The sequence below is a fragment of the Haemaphysalis longicornis genome, unplaced genomic scaffold (assembly GCF_048455015.1).
Source record: "Haemaphysalis longicornis isolate Haplotype H1 unplaced genomic scaffold, Haemaphysalis longicornis Haplotype H1 scaffold_6, whole genome shotgun sequence".
Taxonomy (NCBI): Eukaryota; Metazoa; Arthropoda; class Arachnida; order Ixodida; family Ixodidae; genus Haemaphysalis; species Haemaphysalis longicornis.
Genome location: NW_027526407.1, coordinates 31,626,291 through 31,640,181, shown reverse-complemented (window position 1 = coordinate 31,640,181; position 13,891 = coordinate 31,626,291). Strand labels below are relative to the sequence as shown.

Below are 13,891 nucleotides of genomic sequence, written 5' to 3'. Positions count from 1 at the left end.
ATTTGTTTCTAACACCTCGAATACCTTTGCAGTAGATATGGCATGCAGTACCGTAAGGATATAGTTAGCGCAGTATGTTCCGTTATCGCAGGGAGAGCACGGGCCCGTTTACGAAATAATATAACGTCGATTCTATTGCCAGTATGCGAAAGCTGTGTGTTCTACTGTGCGCTTTCTTATTTAGTCACGACTGTCACTGTGTCGACTCTCGCAGGTTGCGTCATATGCAGAGCTTCGAATACAAAATTCGGTACTCGCATGACTCTAACACGCTCAGTAAGTATTTTAATGCAAGAATGTCTTCTTCTCAGCAGTGTAGATTTCTGTTAAATTTTCCCGGACTTAACACAATTTCTGACATTAATTTGTGAGCTCCGTATTGTAACCTCAATCAGCGAACAATTACTTGGGGCTTCGGAAATAAATTTTATTGGGTGATTTATTTGCTGATCCGTTTCGCTGAGATATTGGTGGTGTTATTGTCTCATTGATACGAGGCCCTATGTTTCACACCTCTTTCTCTGCAGGTATACCGGTATCGTATTTCGGCGAAGTCCTGAAAACCCCTTCGGCTATAAGGTCAGTGAGCATTGGATGTGAATTTGCAAAGGCCATACACAGTTACAAATTTTTTATTTTATTTCTCCTTGCGGTTGATCCGTGCGAAAAAATTCCAAGGCATTCACGGCGCCCTGAAAATTGCTGTATGGTTGTTCCACAGCTTGATCTTTACTGCAATTATTGTGTACCGAAGCGCCGATTTGAGTAAAACGTCCTGTTGGGCGCCCAACAACTGTAAGTCCGGCCGTAGTTTACCCGCAAGAGATCAAACGCGTGGCGACAGACTGGAAATTCTACCAGATACTTAGAACGCTAGCACTTCACCACATCCCAGAACACCGCAAAGTCGAGGTTGCCGACAGCTTCGTTGTAGAGTGTGAACGACGTACGCCCCTGGCTCACCGTGACGTTATGTTCGTGTGAATCCGCTCCAAGCATTCCTTCATTCAAGCTCTGACATGGCTTACTACGGGCAATATGGGGCCACTTTCAAATTATTTCGCTTCTTTATGGTACTTACACTGGTACTGACCCCCGATTTATTCCCTGGGTCCTTTTTTTTTTTCATATGACCTTTGCTCTTTTGACGAACACCCCATCACTAGCTGTAGACTTCAAACGCACTGTCTCGGTAGCGTGTCTCCTCCTCAAAGCCTTTAGGTCCTCGGGAAAAGCTGAGCGTACAGTGAAGCTGTTACTCGTGTAGCTTAATGGTTCCAAACATTAGCGTGCATGAAAAGGGCGCTTGCTACGTTCCAGACTTCTTTTATGTTGCTTCTTAACAGTGTAGGTGTTTTACAAGCCGTAAGTTCGCCGTTACAGGAAAAAATACCAACAAAACGTCCAGCGCTGGTGAGCTCGTTCCTCGCGGCGACCGCCGAGTCGCCGGCTGGGGCAGTGGATGTAGCAAAAAAAAGAAAAAAAGCTCCAGCGCTGTCGTCAAACGCTACCGCGCATGTAAAAAAAGAACTCCAGCGCTAATGAACCCTGCTTGTGAGACGCCATCGCGGCCGCCGCGTTCTCTAGAAGCCATTACGGATAATTGGAGACATGGCTACGAGTATGTCAATCCGTCCCGAGACGACTTGTAGACCCCGCCACCGCTGCCTCAAGTCGATGAGGAACAGCTGGTGGAAGTCTACAACGCTGAGGATGACTTTGCATGCATTACTCGCCGTGAAGGAGACGACGACATTTTCGATACGTAGGACGACGATTACTAGCACCGCAACTATGAAAATAAACAATGATACTGAAACTTAAGTACCTGTCCGGTAATGCTCACCTACAACAGCTTCGCCATTTAATTCTTGCTCGTGAGTGCAAGCTTGGCTGAATTTTTTTAGATTGGTTCAGTTTTTTGTTCACATTTATTCTATCTCTTTACCATTTTCTTTGTTTCCTTTTTGTAGTATACGTCAATCATTTACTCTTCCTTATACCAAAGAAATTAAATCTCGCGTAAGCAAGCGCTGCCCAATTGCATTTTCGGAAAACCAACGTATTAAAGTGAGGAAGTTTGTGAAACTTGGAATGATCAAAATTTCGTTGAAGTTCAGGAAAAAAAAATCCAACAACGCCCGACAAACTCGATGGACAGGGCTATTAAAAAAATTTGTGGGCGCTTGCTCACAGATAACGTAGGTGTTCTGGTTAATCTTAGTGTGGGTAATCTGATTGATTGATTGATTGATTGTGTGGTTTAACGCGCCGACGCAACGCAGGTGATGAGGCGCGCCGTAGTGGAAGGCTCCGGATTAATCTTGACCACCTGGGGATCTTTAACGTGCACCGAAATCTCGTACACACGGGCGTTTTTGCTCTTCGCCTCCATCAGAAAAGCGACCGCCGCGGCCGGGAATTGAACCCGCGACCTCGTGCTCAGCAGCGCAACGCCTTAGCCACTGAGCCACCGCGGCGGGTCTCGTGTGGGTAATCATAAGTTATGCGCGTAGTGTTATGTTAAAAACAAGTCCGTGGAACAAAGACCTTCGCTGTTTGACCTTACGATTATCGTACCTCAGCAAATGCTTTGGAGTTTCTATCCTCCAAAATTGCTGGTGGTCCCGTCCTATTAGCAGGAAAAAATATCTATACTATTCCGAGACACTGACCCTTTAGAAATCACCTGAAAACATACCCCGAACTAGCGCTTTCATTGCTTTGTCCTCCTACCTTAATTCCAGTCGTCGCGTGGGCACTATATCGCTGAGCAAATAAAAAGATTACCGTATCGCATTTCCTTTCATCAACAGGCGCTTCTACGCCGTGAAGATCCTTCCAGATGCTTTGGAGGAAGTGCTCAAGCTCGTTACGAAGCAAGGTGCGTGAGAGCGTTCCCTGTGCCAGAAAATTTCCTGTTTATTCAATTCCCAGTCATTTAGTTCATTGGTCGTGCAAGAGATTTATCTTATGCGGATTATCACCGAAAACTCTATGCTGCCACTGATAGCTAGCCACAACCTCAGTCTACTCACCTCGGTTCTTTATTCCACTTTTATCTAACACAGCTGAATGGGACTAATTGATTGACTACAGGGTTTAACGCGCCGACGCAACGCAGGCGATGAGGCGCGCCGAGTGGTGGGCTCCGCATTAATTTTGACCACCTGGGGATCTCTAACGTGCGCCCTAATCTCATACACACGGGCGTTTTTCCTTTTTGCTTCCACCAGGAAAGCGACCGCCGCGGCCGGGAATCGAACCCGCGACCTCGTGCTCAGAGCTGAACGGGATCGCTGTTCTTTGGGGTGTTTCGTCAGCTTCACGCCAAGACACATTTAACGCACAACAATAAGGCTTTATTATTAGAGCGAAAGTTTTCTTAGTGCGACCGATGGCGTTCTGAGGAAAAAAACTAATGCATTTCCCGTAGACCGGTTGGTCGACCGAAAAGTTTTAATTAGATCTCCGGAAGCATGGTGCGTGTGTGAAACACGGCTTCTATTGTTTCAAAACGGGCGCTTGAAAATCGCGAAACAAGAATGCTTCTAGATAACCTAATCTACGCATCGATTATGAAGGAGGATTATACCTCCATCTCATAAACGGCGTATCGTTATACATTTACATCGTTCGCAGATGCGTTTGCTTAGTGCGCGAAAAATCATCGCATGAGTTCTTCGTTTGCGACTTGGGTCTTTACAGGTTTTACGATGATGGGACGCACTTTTAGTGAAGGTTAGACGCACTTTTAGCGAAGGTTTTGACGGACTTTTAGCGAAGGTTTTGACGAACTTTTGTAACAGTTGTTAGAAAGCTTTCGCGCTTCGCTATACTTTCCTTCGAAGGGACGGTAAATTTTTCACTACTTTTAGCTGTGGTGTGTTATAGCTTGCGGTTCTTGAAAGGCACGCTTTCTGCAATGGTGACATGACGACGATTATTATTTGCTTCACTTGTGTACCTGGACCGTGCGAACTGTCCCCTTGCCTTGCAACGCAACCTCAGTAAGCGCTATGATCGCGATTTCGCGCAGCTTGTATGCGGTGGCTCAAGAAGGTATTTCGTTTATCGAAGCATCGACACCGTGTACCACGTATGGCATATATCCCAGCATCGTACACAATTGAACAACAGCGCTTAAACGGGGTTGTGCGATTGTGAAGTATGTACCAACAAGCCCACACTACTACGCTTTCCCAGCATCATATACTCTGTTAACGCTGCCGAAAACGCAAACGGAAGCTAATGAATGATGATCTTGCGTGTTCATCAGTAAAAAAATTACGAATATGTTTGTATGACCTTAAATGCAATGGCGGCAGTCCGTAACAAAACTAGCATATTTGGCGAGTGGTTACGGCGGGTTCTCGTCACAGGTGGTTAATTCGCATGTCTCATTTCATTCCGAAAAAGTGCTTCAGCAGAACTCTGTTGGCACATCTTTCAGAATAGTGCACAATAAATACGTAAAAGTAAAAAGAGGAATTATATACGGTTCTGCTGAACTATAAATTTGGCAGGGGCTCAGCCTCAACAGCTTAGTCCAAGGCAAAACGCCAGAAATTCAAAAGAATCTACGATGGTCTGTGTACTTTAAATCTCTGCGGACTGTCCCACGTGGTGACGACACTGACACACTAACTCCGCGACTAGTACTGCTAACCCGGCTTATTGTAACTGTTCCTTGAGGAGCCATGAAGATAAAATACAGGAAGTTTTATTCGAAAGACTTCGTTTTTTATAGTGTCCCCAGCGCTTGTCCAGATGCAAACGATGTTTTATTCACTCAGAAATTAACTAATTTGCATTAAAATTTTGATTTTCCCGCTACATCGTGCGTTTTCGCGGTCTGCAATGAAATCGCGGGAACCGACCGCTCTGCAGCTGGTTAAAAATCCTTGTTTACAGTTCGTGGACAAAGATGGCGCCAACAAACCGTGGCAAGCCGTTTTCTGCCTCTGGTTTGGTTTTGACCGTATTTGAACCTGGCTTGTTTTTGTTGAGGGAGAAAATAATCGTTTCGTGAAACATAGGGCTCGCTCGACAAAAATATGGTCACGTAAGACACAGTTGCTTGTGTCAATCAGCCAGTGTCGTCTAAAACTGCCCCGAAGCCCCACAATCCTGTGCAGCTAAACCTAGCATAGTGCGCGCAGTAACAACAGCAGTACGCATCGGTACTTCGATGTTTGCGTGTGCTTTCATAACTTCCACTGTCGGTCCCACCATTCTTACTGCTATAAAAAGAATATGGCCTAAATTTAACCGCAAATAGCTCGTTGGGCAAGGTTATAAGCTCTGCCCAATTTGCGTTTTCTTTTGCCGGCCTCCGCCAATCGAAGAGCTGGCTGGTATGACATCATAGGTTTTGTTGCGGGAAATGAGTCGCATGGCCTTTCCTTTTTTCTTAATTTTACAGCTTATTTGAGCGAAGCTTAGGTTAAAACTGGTGTCAGTATGATTCTAACGATGCAATCTTTTGAATGAACCAAACTTGTGTTTTGACATCATGGCTCCTTTAAAACTTAGAGTCAGCTTGGTGGCCACCTTAATTTTCACAAAAGATATGGCCTTTCAGGATAACATAGCCGTTTGTTTAACATTTTCTGCAATTCGTTTTATTTGCTTCGAGGAAATCTACTTGTTTTGCATTTCCGGGGCAATGGTGTTGGTTATACAAAAAGCTGTATATTCCTTACTTGTACCTCCGTTTCCCTGGCACTGTCTCGCTGCCGTTTCGTCCGATTTTGGACAATGTCTCTAGAGAAAGCAGTAGTGGCATAATGTGCTCATCGCACTTTTCTCAGGTGCCTACACACTCAAGAAATCCACTGTTTTGTCTACTTGGCCCGAAAACGCCACTGAACGTTTCGACTCAATGGCAGAATGTTTATTGAAGACATACATGGACAGACTGCTCACACCTCTGAACTACACGGTAAGCATGTATGCTTTACCGTTTAATGCCTGAGAAACATTATCTATGATAATGGTTGGTCCTAATGGATATGCTTGAGAACAAGTCAGCCCGATTGGGAACAAGTCAGCCCTTGGAAAAGTCAGCCAAATTGAATAATATTTTAGGTGTGTGCGGGTTCTAATTTTAGACTGAAATTCTTTCCCTTCAATCAGCTCATTAACATTGTTGGTTAAATGGTGTCATTTGCGTGCCTTCAGGGAAGCGAGATGCTACATTGAAGCCGTGTTCACGATTTGAGGCAAAAACGAGCTTCAGACGAAAATAAATGGCGAACAGAAGGTTACACAAAGCTCTATCCGAAAATACAACTCTGCTGCCCAAAATCCAATTGAAATTGAGTAGCTTTTTTAATGTACCATCAATTGAACATTTGTCATTGGAAAATGTATACTCAAGCAATATTTACTCGCGCTTTTGCATTGAAACAGGGTCAAGGGGAGATCTTTCGTGCACTGACAGCAGAGGCCGCCATAAGTGAAGCAACCGCTGTACGGCTGTGTTTAAGAAAACGCTGATTTGGCTTTATTTTAGATCTACGAGGGGTGTGGTGAAAATGGGGAGAGCTTGCACATTCTAAAAAGTTGAAAAAATGATCGAGATTGATCAAATCACTTGTGCGCTGTAATTGCACCAAAACTCTCATCTGCCGCAGAGACTGTGTTGTACGGAAACGTTCCTTGCAAAAATGGCGTGGATGCCGCTATGCTTTTTTACGGCTGCACAAAGCAGTGATGACTATAAAATGAATTAAGTAAAATGAAAAGCGCCATGCAATACCGAGAAGCACACCAGAAAATAGGTCACACCATGGCGTCATTCTAATCTCCCGTGACGGTATTCAGTGGTGTTCCCCAACGTTCAAGAACCAGTACCGACTATCCAAATTGTCGATTCATGTGCACAAATGCGCGTTGCAAAGTTACAGAATTTAAAGAAACGCAGCAAGATCATTGCCCCTGCAAGATCACTTTATAGAGAACATGGTTATTCTTCCGAACTGTCCTTCGTTCTACGTTCGAGCTAATATTAGCAATGACTCAAATCTTGAATACATTGCAATCGCAGAAACAAGACGTGGTCTAAGAATGATGCACACAGGACGCTCGCCGGACTTAACTGAAAGTTTTACTTTGCACACGTGAACCATACAATAATAATGTTTAAAAACACGAATCTATCGTCAAAGCCACGCACAATTAACCCAACACAGCCCATGCTATGTCTCACGCGTGCGCCTTCGTACGAAGCCCAACTCTTTTAGGGGCGAAGCCCCTTAGGAGCTGGGGCTGTTGGCATCTCCTGTCGTCATCGTCGTAATCGTCGTCACATGCAGTCGCGGTACTAAAAGACCGGTAAACTCACTTACGCCTCGCGCTACAAAGTTAGGCGTACCGAAAAAAACACTGGAGCACTCCAACTGCGCAATTTGAGACGGCCACAGAAAGAGAGGAAACACAGGACAGACGAGGGCTTGCAAACTAACATTTATTGCCCCAAAGACCCATTACACCAATTTATTTATTGCACCAAAGACACAAAATCTTTGGTGTAATAAATGTCAGTTGCAAGTCTGCGCCTCTCCAGTGCTTTTTCTTTTTTTGTGTGGTCATGTCAATCTGCGCGGTTTGTTACTTTACGTTGAAAATGCACCAACTCGCCCACCAACAACTTCTTCTAAACTAGGACACTCGTTTACGCCTCGCGCTGGAGCGCATCGTGCTTCAAAGACAGGAGAGTTTTACAGCAGGGCTATATACCTGCGCCTCCCAGTGGTTTCATCTTCCTTGGCAAACACGCGAAGGCGCCAAGAATACACTTATACACTGTATGCTTTACCCCTCCCCAGGTTTCAAGTTAATGGAGATGGCCCGGGATTTTTTTGTGTTGTCTCCGCTCTGTTATATCCCCTGGTCAACGCTGTCTGTTTCTTTATCTGCGTTGCAGGTAATTAGCGTCAATTTTCCTTGGATATTTGCCCAACTCGTGGATGCACGCCTGGCCCTTGACCTATATCTTGAGGTAATGCGACATTTAAAGAAACGCTGCGCTTAGGTGCACGTGTTATCTTGTCGGCCTGCGGTGTTGGTTGTGAAATAAAATGAGATAGCACATACGCTGGCTGCGAGTCTTCAGGATATTTTAACTACAGAAATGAATATTTCTGGCGCGGTAATGGTCAGAATAGAAACAGGGATCGCGTGTCGTGCAACCGACGCTACAGACTGTGGCGCTGCCTGATGTCGCTGCATGCAATGTTCACATCATAGCGAAAGCTTTATTAGGGGCACCGATGGCGCCCTGTCAAGAAACTAATGAATTTCCCCATAGACCCGTTGGTCGACCGAAAACTCTAGTAAGTTCTCTCGAGACACGGTGCGTGCTTGAAAACCTGGCTTCCATAGTGTCAACACGATTACTTGAAAATCGGTAAAAAGGAGCGGTTCAAGATAACACAATACATGCACCGATCACGGATAAAGATTACAATAGTATACCTCTATCTTATAAATCATGTATTGGTATACATTTGGACCGTTCGTAGATGCGTTTACTTATTGCTCGAAAAATTTTCGCATGGTTTTGTTCTTCGTTTGCGATTTGGATCTTTGGACGATCGATTTCACGCTTTCAGAAAAGGATAGGGTCCACTTTTAGCAAAGGTTTTGAGGCACTTTTGACGCAGTTTCGCTGTCAGAGAGATTTCTCACTTCTCTCAACTTTCTTAGGAAGTCGTGGTAAAGTTTTTGAATTGCACCGTCAGCAGCACATCGTCTTATCAGCTAACCGATTTTTAATGCAAACTGCTATGTACCGGCTTCACTGGTATTTTTTAGATAATCACGTTAAACGCTGATCTCCATGCTGCAGAAATAACTCAATGAAACAAAAAGAATGTAAGAGCCCGTTTAAACACGTGACAAAAACGCCTGCAAGGAATTGGTTCGATGCTGCAGTCCGGTACTTCGATCACGTGGTTCCGGCGTGGACGTCCTCGTGAGCAATGCAGTTGGAGCAGTCCGTCCTCTTTAGGATAGATTGGGGAAAATTCGGAACTATACTTTCAGACACTCGTACTAGTATTTTATTAGTACCGTGACCCATTCCGGCACCTTTTAGCGCCCCCGGGATTTAAAGCATTTGTGGTAGCATTTTAAACTTCATTTACGTATGTTTGAAGTGGCCATCAAGACAAAGTACAAGTTTGCCCATTGAAAAGACTTCTTTGCCCCGATAATATACTACCAATTTAATCACAGGTTTCAAAAAAAAAATGACCGGGGTACTAAAGAAAACAGATGTAGGAGTGGCGATTCTATGACGTCACAGAATCTGTGTGATTGGCGGCCGCCCACCCTAAGCATTCCAGTACGCATGACTCTTGTCGTTTCATTTGCGCTTATCACTTGAATAATTATCAGCAGTGATCACACTGATAACTGTGTTTCTGGTGCTGGCCCATACTACGTCATTCGCGCCTCTATTACGTCACTGTAATGCGAAAGTTGGGTTTTCAATGGGCCTCCTCGGCTATCAGTCCCGGATCGTCTGCAGACTGCCCGAGACGCGATCCTGCGCTCGATTTTCTCACGTAATCCTATAGGACTTGCGGTCCGAACGCAGTCCTAGGACTGCCCACGGACCGTCCAGCACGTTTATATCGAGGAGGCGCAATATTTCTTGAATTTTTCTGTTAAGAAACCGTCTTTTGTTGCTGGAATGGAGCTGAGTCAGTAAACCAGCGGCTGGTGCTTTCAAAGGGAATAAAGTGGTATTTTGCCTTCATGGCCCCTTTAAAGAGAAAATTATTAATAAATCTCGTCTTCTTTCCCTGTCTGCGCCTGTTTCAACCAACGATGGCAACCATGATTCTCCTCCTAACGCGGTTTGTCGCGCAGTCAGGAGACACTGAACTAACGTCACTAAATAAAGGCTTTTAGAGTATCGGCCCTCTTTTCTCTCATTGTTATGTGCCGCCAGGATTTTCATTGGTCAGTCGGCACCACGTGATATATGTTTCCGTATGGGCGCAGCCATTTTGTTTCTGAGCACCTCTCTTCTCTCACTCTCTCTGCTGCACGGACGCTAGAGCGGCCGGTCCCACTCTGCCCGTCACAACCGGCGGCGGTTTCGATGGGAGAGATGGCAACAGTGCAAGCCAGAAACAAAATGGCCCCCCAGACGTTTCCGGGTGCACGAAGTGGCGGTACTCTTAAGCGTAGCTTGTTTAGTGACGCTAGCCTGAACCACTTTCTTCCTCACACGACAAGCCGCCATTTGTAACGTAGTATTAGGCCGGACATAACGTGGAGCTCTTTTGCTTGGTAGATCTGGCGATTTTGGTGTTTGAATATGTGTTCTTCAGCTTTACAGAAAGATCTCCTCGAAGTCCGACCCCAGCGATTCCGGAGTATTCGTACGGGGCTTCAGCCCGTTCCAGGATATCCACATGGCTTTCGTATTTTACGCAGAGGTACGAACAATACTTTTTATTGACCTTTTATTTGTTTTGATGAAACTCCTGCTAGATGTACGGTTGCCTTTCTCTCGTCTCAGTACAAAATATTTCATTACCCCTGATCGCGTTGTCAAAACGTTGAATTATTTGATGAATGGCGGTGAACATGCGGGAGCAAGGTGTTAACATGGGAAATCAAAAAGTAAAAATGAAATAAAACTCGGGCTAACTCACCACCGCAATACACTAGGGTTTTTCGGTTAGTCTTTAGTGGTGAGTTGCGATGTAATGCTACACCGCTCAGGCTTCTGTACGATCGACCTAGTGTTGCATACACCGCCGTTAGCTACGCTGATGTTCTAGAGTACAACATTATAACGAGCATGAACTGTGAACCGTCGCACACCTTAACGTTAGTAAGCTATAGCTTTTGGCAACGTCCGCTGGAGGCATTGGTGACGCTGCAATATCTCAAGAAGCGTCTATGTCTCACCGCAGTATTTGTGTTTTCTTCGTTTTCTCTTGCAGAATTCCTGCGAACCCCTACCTACGCTAAATACAACGCACAGATTTCTGACGCATGGCATTTCGCCTCGAGACAAGTGAGCGTATTGACTTATTAGGGCGAGAGCTCATTTATTCCAGGTAGAAACCTAGAACACGGCTCGTTCCTCGTAGCGTCCATCTGCCCTTCAGGCTCAGCCAAGGTCAAGCCAGCGCCCCGCTAGACGAAGTGACGCCAACACGCAAGAAACAAAAAATAGCCGGTTTATTCCGGGATGACAAAACCATAAAAGACATCCACAGAAGCAGCATCTTGAAACACATAACGGTCATGGGAATAACGCGACAGCGGAGGGTGCCTAAATTGACGCGGGTCCCCCGTACACGAAGGCGCTGGCATCGAGGCGCCAACTGTCGGCGCTCATTAGCGTCATGATGCGCTACTTCCCTTCGCCTCTCCTAGGCGGCAGCACCATCTGAATCACTCGTAGTGAAGGACATAAGGCGCGTTCGTAGAGCTGCTCCACGTGTCTATTCATTGCGCAGTGGGCAGAGCGCCACGTACCTCCAATTGCGGCAAGAGAGTCGTGGGCTCGAATCCGGACGCCGCCGCGTCAAGTTCCCGTTCCCAGGCGACGTCACTTCCGTGACGGATATGACGTCACTCAGATCTTGGTGTGCCCGAGCATAAAACACTTTCGTGTTAATACGGGGCAGAACCATGGTGCACTTCCGACACACTCCCGCGGAAAGTGCATTGCAAAATATCCGCTGCAGTGCAATTAAATGATTATAAACCAGTGCAACGACTGCTTCCCGTGGTCCTTCCGATTGGCCTGGGTTGTTTTATTTCAATGGCGCTGCTGCGGATATTCCTCCCATTCCCAGCTTTCTCGTTCAAAATTCCGATTTCTGAGGTACCTAGAAAAACCAATTCAGGAAAGTATTGGGCATAAAGCAAGAAGTCAACGTGGAGGTGAAAACTTTACAATAACTTTATATCTTTTGTGCAATTCGCTGTCAAATCTTACTCCCCATGCATTTGTATGGGGAGTTTTCATGGCTCTGGAGCTTAACCGCGCAACGTGCTAGACTTAAAACTGCACAAAGCAAGTTTTCACCCCCAATAGCTGCGCGAAAATATTTTACATTTTGCGTACATAGGCTTCCGTGAGAACGCAAGCGCTGCGCATTTGCTGGAAGACACTTCTAACCCTTGCTTGTGCAGATAGGTGTTTGTCAAATCTGCAGCCTTTTGCAGACGAGCACGCACGTGCCGTCGAGTCACTCCATCTGCCCAGATGCAAATATCATCCGCGTTCCTCGTTGTTCCCCTTTCCCCCGTGCAGGATAGCATACTAGGCTTAGGCCGTAGCCTGGTTAACATTCCTGCCTTTCCTTTACTTTTCCTCTCTTTTACATTTTGCTAAACAACTGCAGAGTAATCACTGGCATGAGCAGGAAAGCTGCACACGGAAAGCCGTGTGGCGGTGTTCACTATCCGGCGTGCAAAATATGCGAAGACAGGAAAAGATGCGAGCAGGGTACGGAAACTACAACTGCTCGGGAGAGAGAGGAGGTGAGATGGAAAAAAGACGACGATAAAATTTATTAGGGGTGGAACAAATTGTTTCAATAAACTGGGCAAGACATCCGACCCGCGGAGGCGGAGGGGAAGCCTCTATTCATGATTATTATTCTTACATCATCATTAGCGACATCCGTTTATAAACTGAAGGTTTACACACTTAATGACGTCACAACTCTGAATATAAGTTGGGTTCCGGGAAAGAAATTTAAATCCAATTTGTTCGATATCTACAAATTTTAAGGAAATTGAAATCGATTCGTTTTGCGGGTGGAATTTTTTACATCGCTTAACCATTTCTTCTTCCATGAACGCGGTGCCTCGGTGGCTAATGCGTTGCGCTGCTGAGCCCAAGTACGGGGTTGGATCCCCGGACGCGGCGGCCGCTTTTCTGGTGGAGGCGGAAAGCGAAAACGCCCGTGTATTCGAGATTTCGCCGCACGTTAAAGATCCCAATGTGTTCAAAATTAATCCGGCGCCCTCCCCTACGGGGCGCCTCATCGCCTGTGTAGCGTCGGCGCGTTCGAACTCATAATCAGTGTTCTTATTCCGTTCTCTTTTTGCATTTCCCGCCGCAGAGTGCGAGTGGCCCTGGCGAGCCTGCCCGTGTTCACGACCAGCTTCCGCTGCTGGGGCACCATGCCGATGCGAGCGGCTGTGCCTTCCTGTAGCCCCTGGAATAACGGCTAGGCGTGGCTGCGGCAGCAGCCATCGCGTCCGCCATCGTGCACAGTCACTGCGGCACGGCGGCGACACGTTGCGACAGCGACTGGTTGCGCACACCTTTCATGACGTCGCCCGGCCATCGAAACGACCCCGGTCGTGAATTACGGACGATGTTGACAGTACCTTTGTTTGGCGTGCCCTAGAGCCGTTTTGTCGTTGGCTTGTTTGTTCGGCTGAGGATTGCTTATTCACGCTCGCTTTCGCAATCTGCGGGCTGTGGACAGGACCGATGTATCGACCCTGTGCGTTGCGCAACACTGTTTCACATATATGCGATTGCTGAGCACTGGCCTAGATTTTTGTATTGTTCATTGAGGATACTTATCACAGTAAAGTTACTTTATTCTTTTGTTCGCAACCGGGTATTCCTGGAGAGAAGAAAGTTGTCAAGTCTGAGAAGCGTGCGCTGAGACTGCTACATCCACCGGGAGAATCTCTTCGCGGGTCCTTCTGTCGTTCCGTCGCGTCACGCGGTTTTCAGCGGAAGGAAATTGATGAAAAGTCAGGTTATATTTGGTCAGATTACGTCGAGTTTAGGTTAGTTTTCGGTTGGGTTTAAGTTAGGTAAGGATAGGTTGGACTTAGACACTCAGCCGTCGCGGCAGGTTTTAGGTAAGGTTACCTTGCAACC

The 13,891-nt window shown here is 46.2% G+C and overlaps 1 protein-coding gene across 1 annotated transcript; it reads left to right on the top strand.

Annotated features, from left to right (window-relative positions):
• Positions 1-233: 233 nt before the first annotated feature.
• On the top strand, positions 234-13,446 carry LOC144141466 (uncharacterized). Its single transcript, XM_077673021.1, has 8 exons — positions 234-276; positions 528-579; positions 2,817-2,884; positions 5,814-5,944; positions 7,931-8,005; positions 10,350-10,457; positions 10,971-11,044; positions 13,113-13,446. Exons 4-8 carry the CDS (start codon positions 5,885-5,887, stop codon positions 13,222-13,224), a joined length of 429 nt encoding a protein of 142 aa, XP_077529147.1. The 5' UTR covers positions 234-276; positions 528-579; positions 2,817-2,884; positions 5,814-5,884; the 3' UTR covers positions 13,225-13,446.
• Positions 13,447-13,891: the final 445 nt, after the last annotated feature.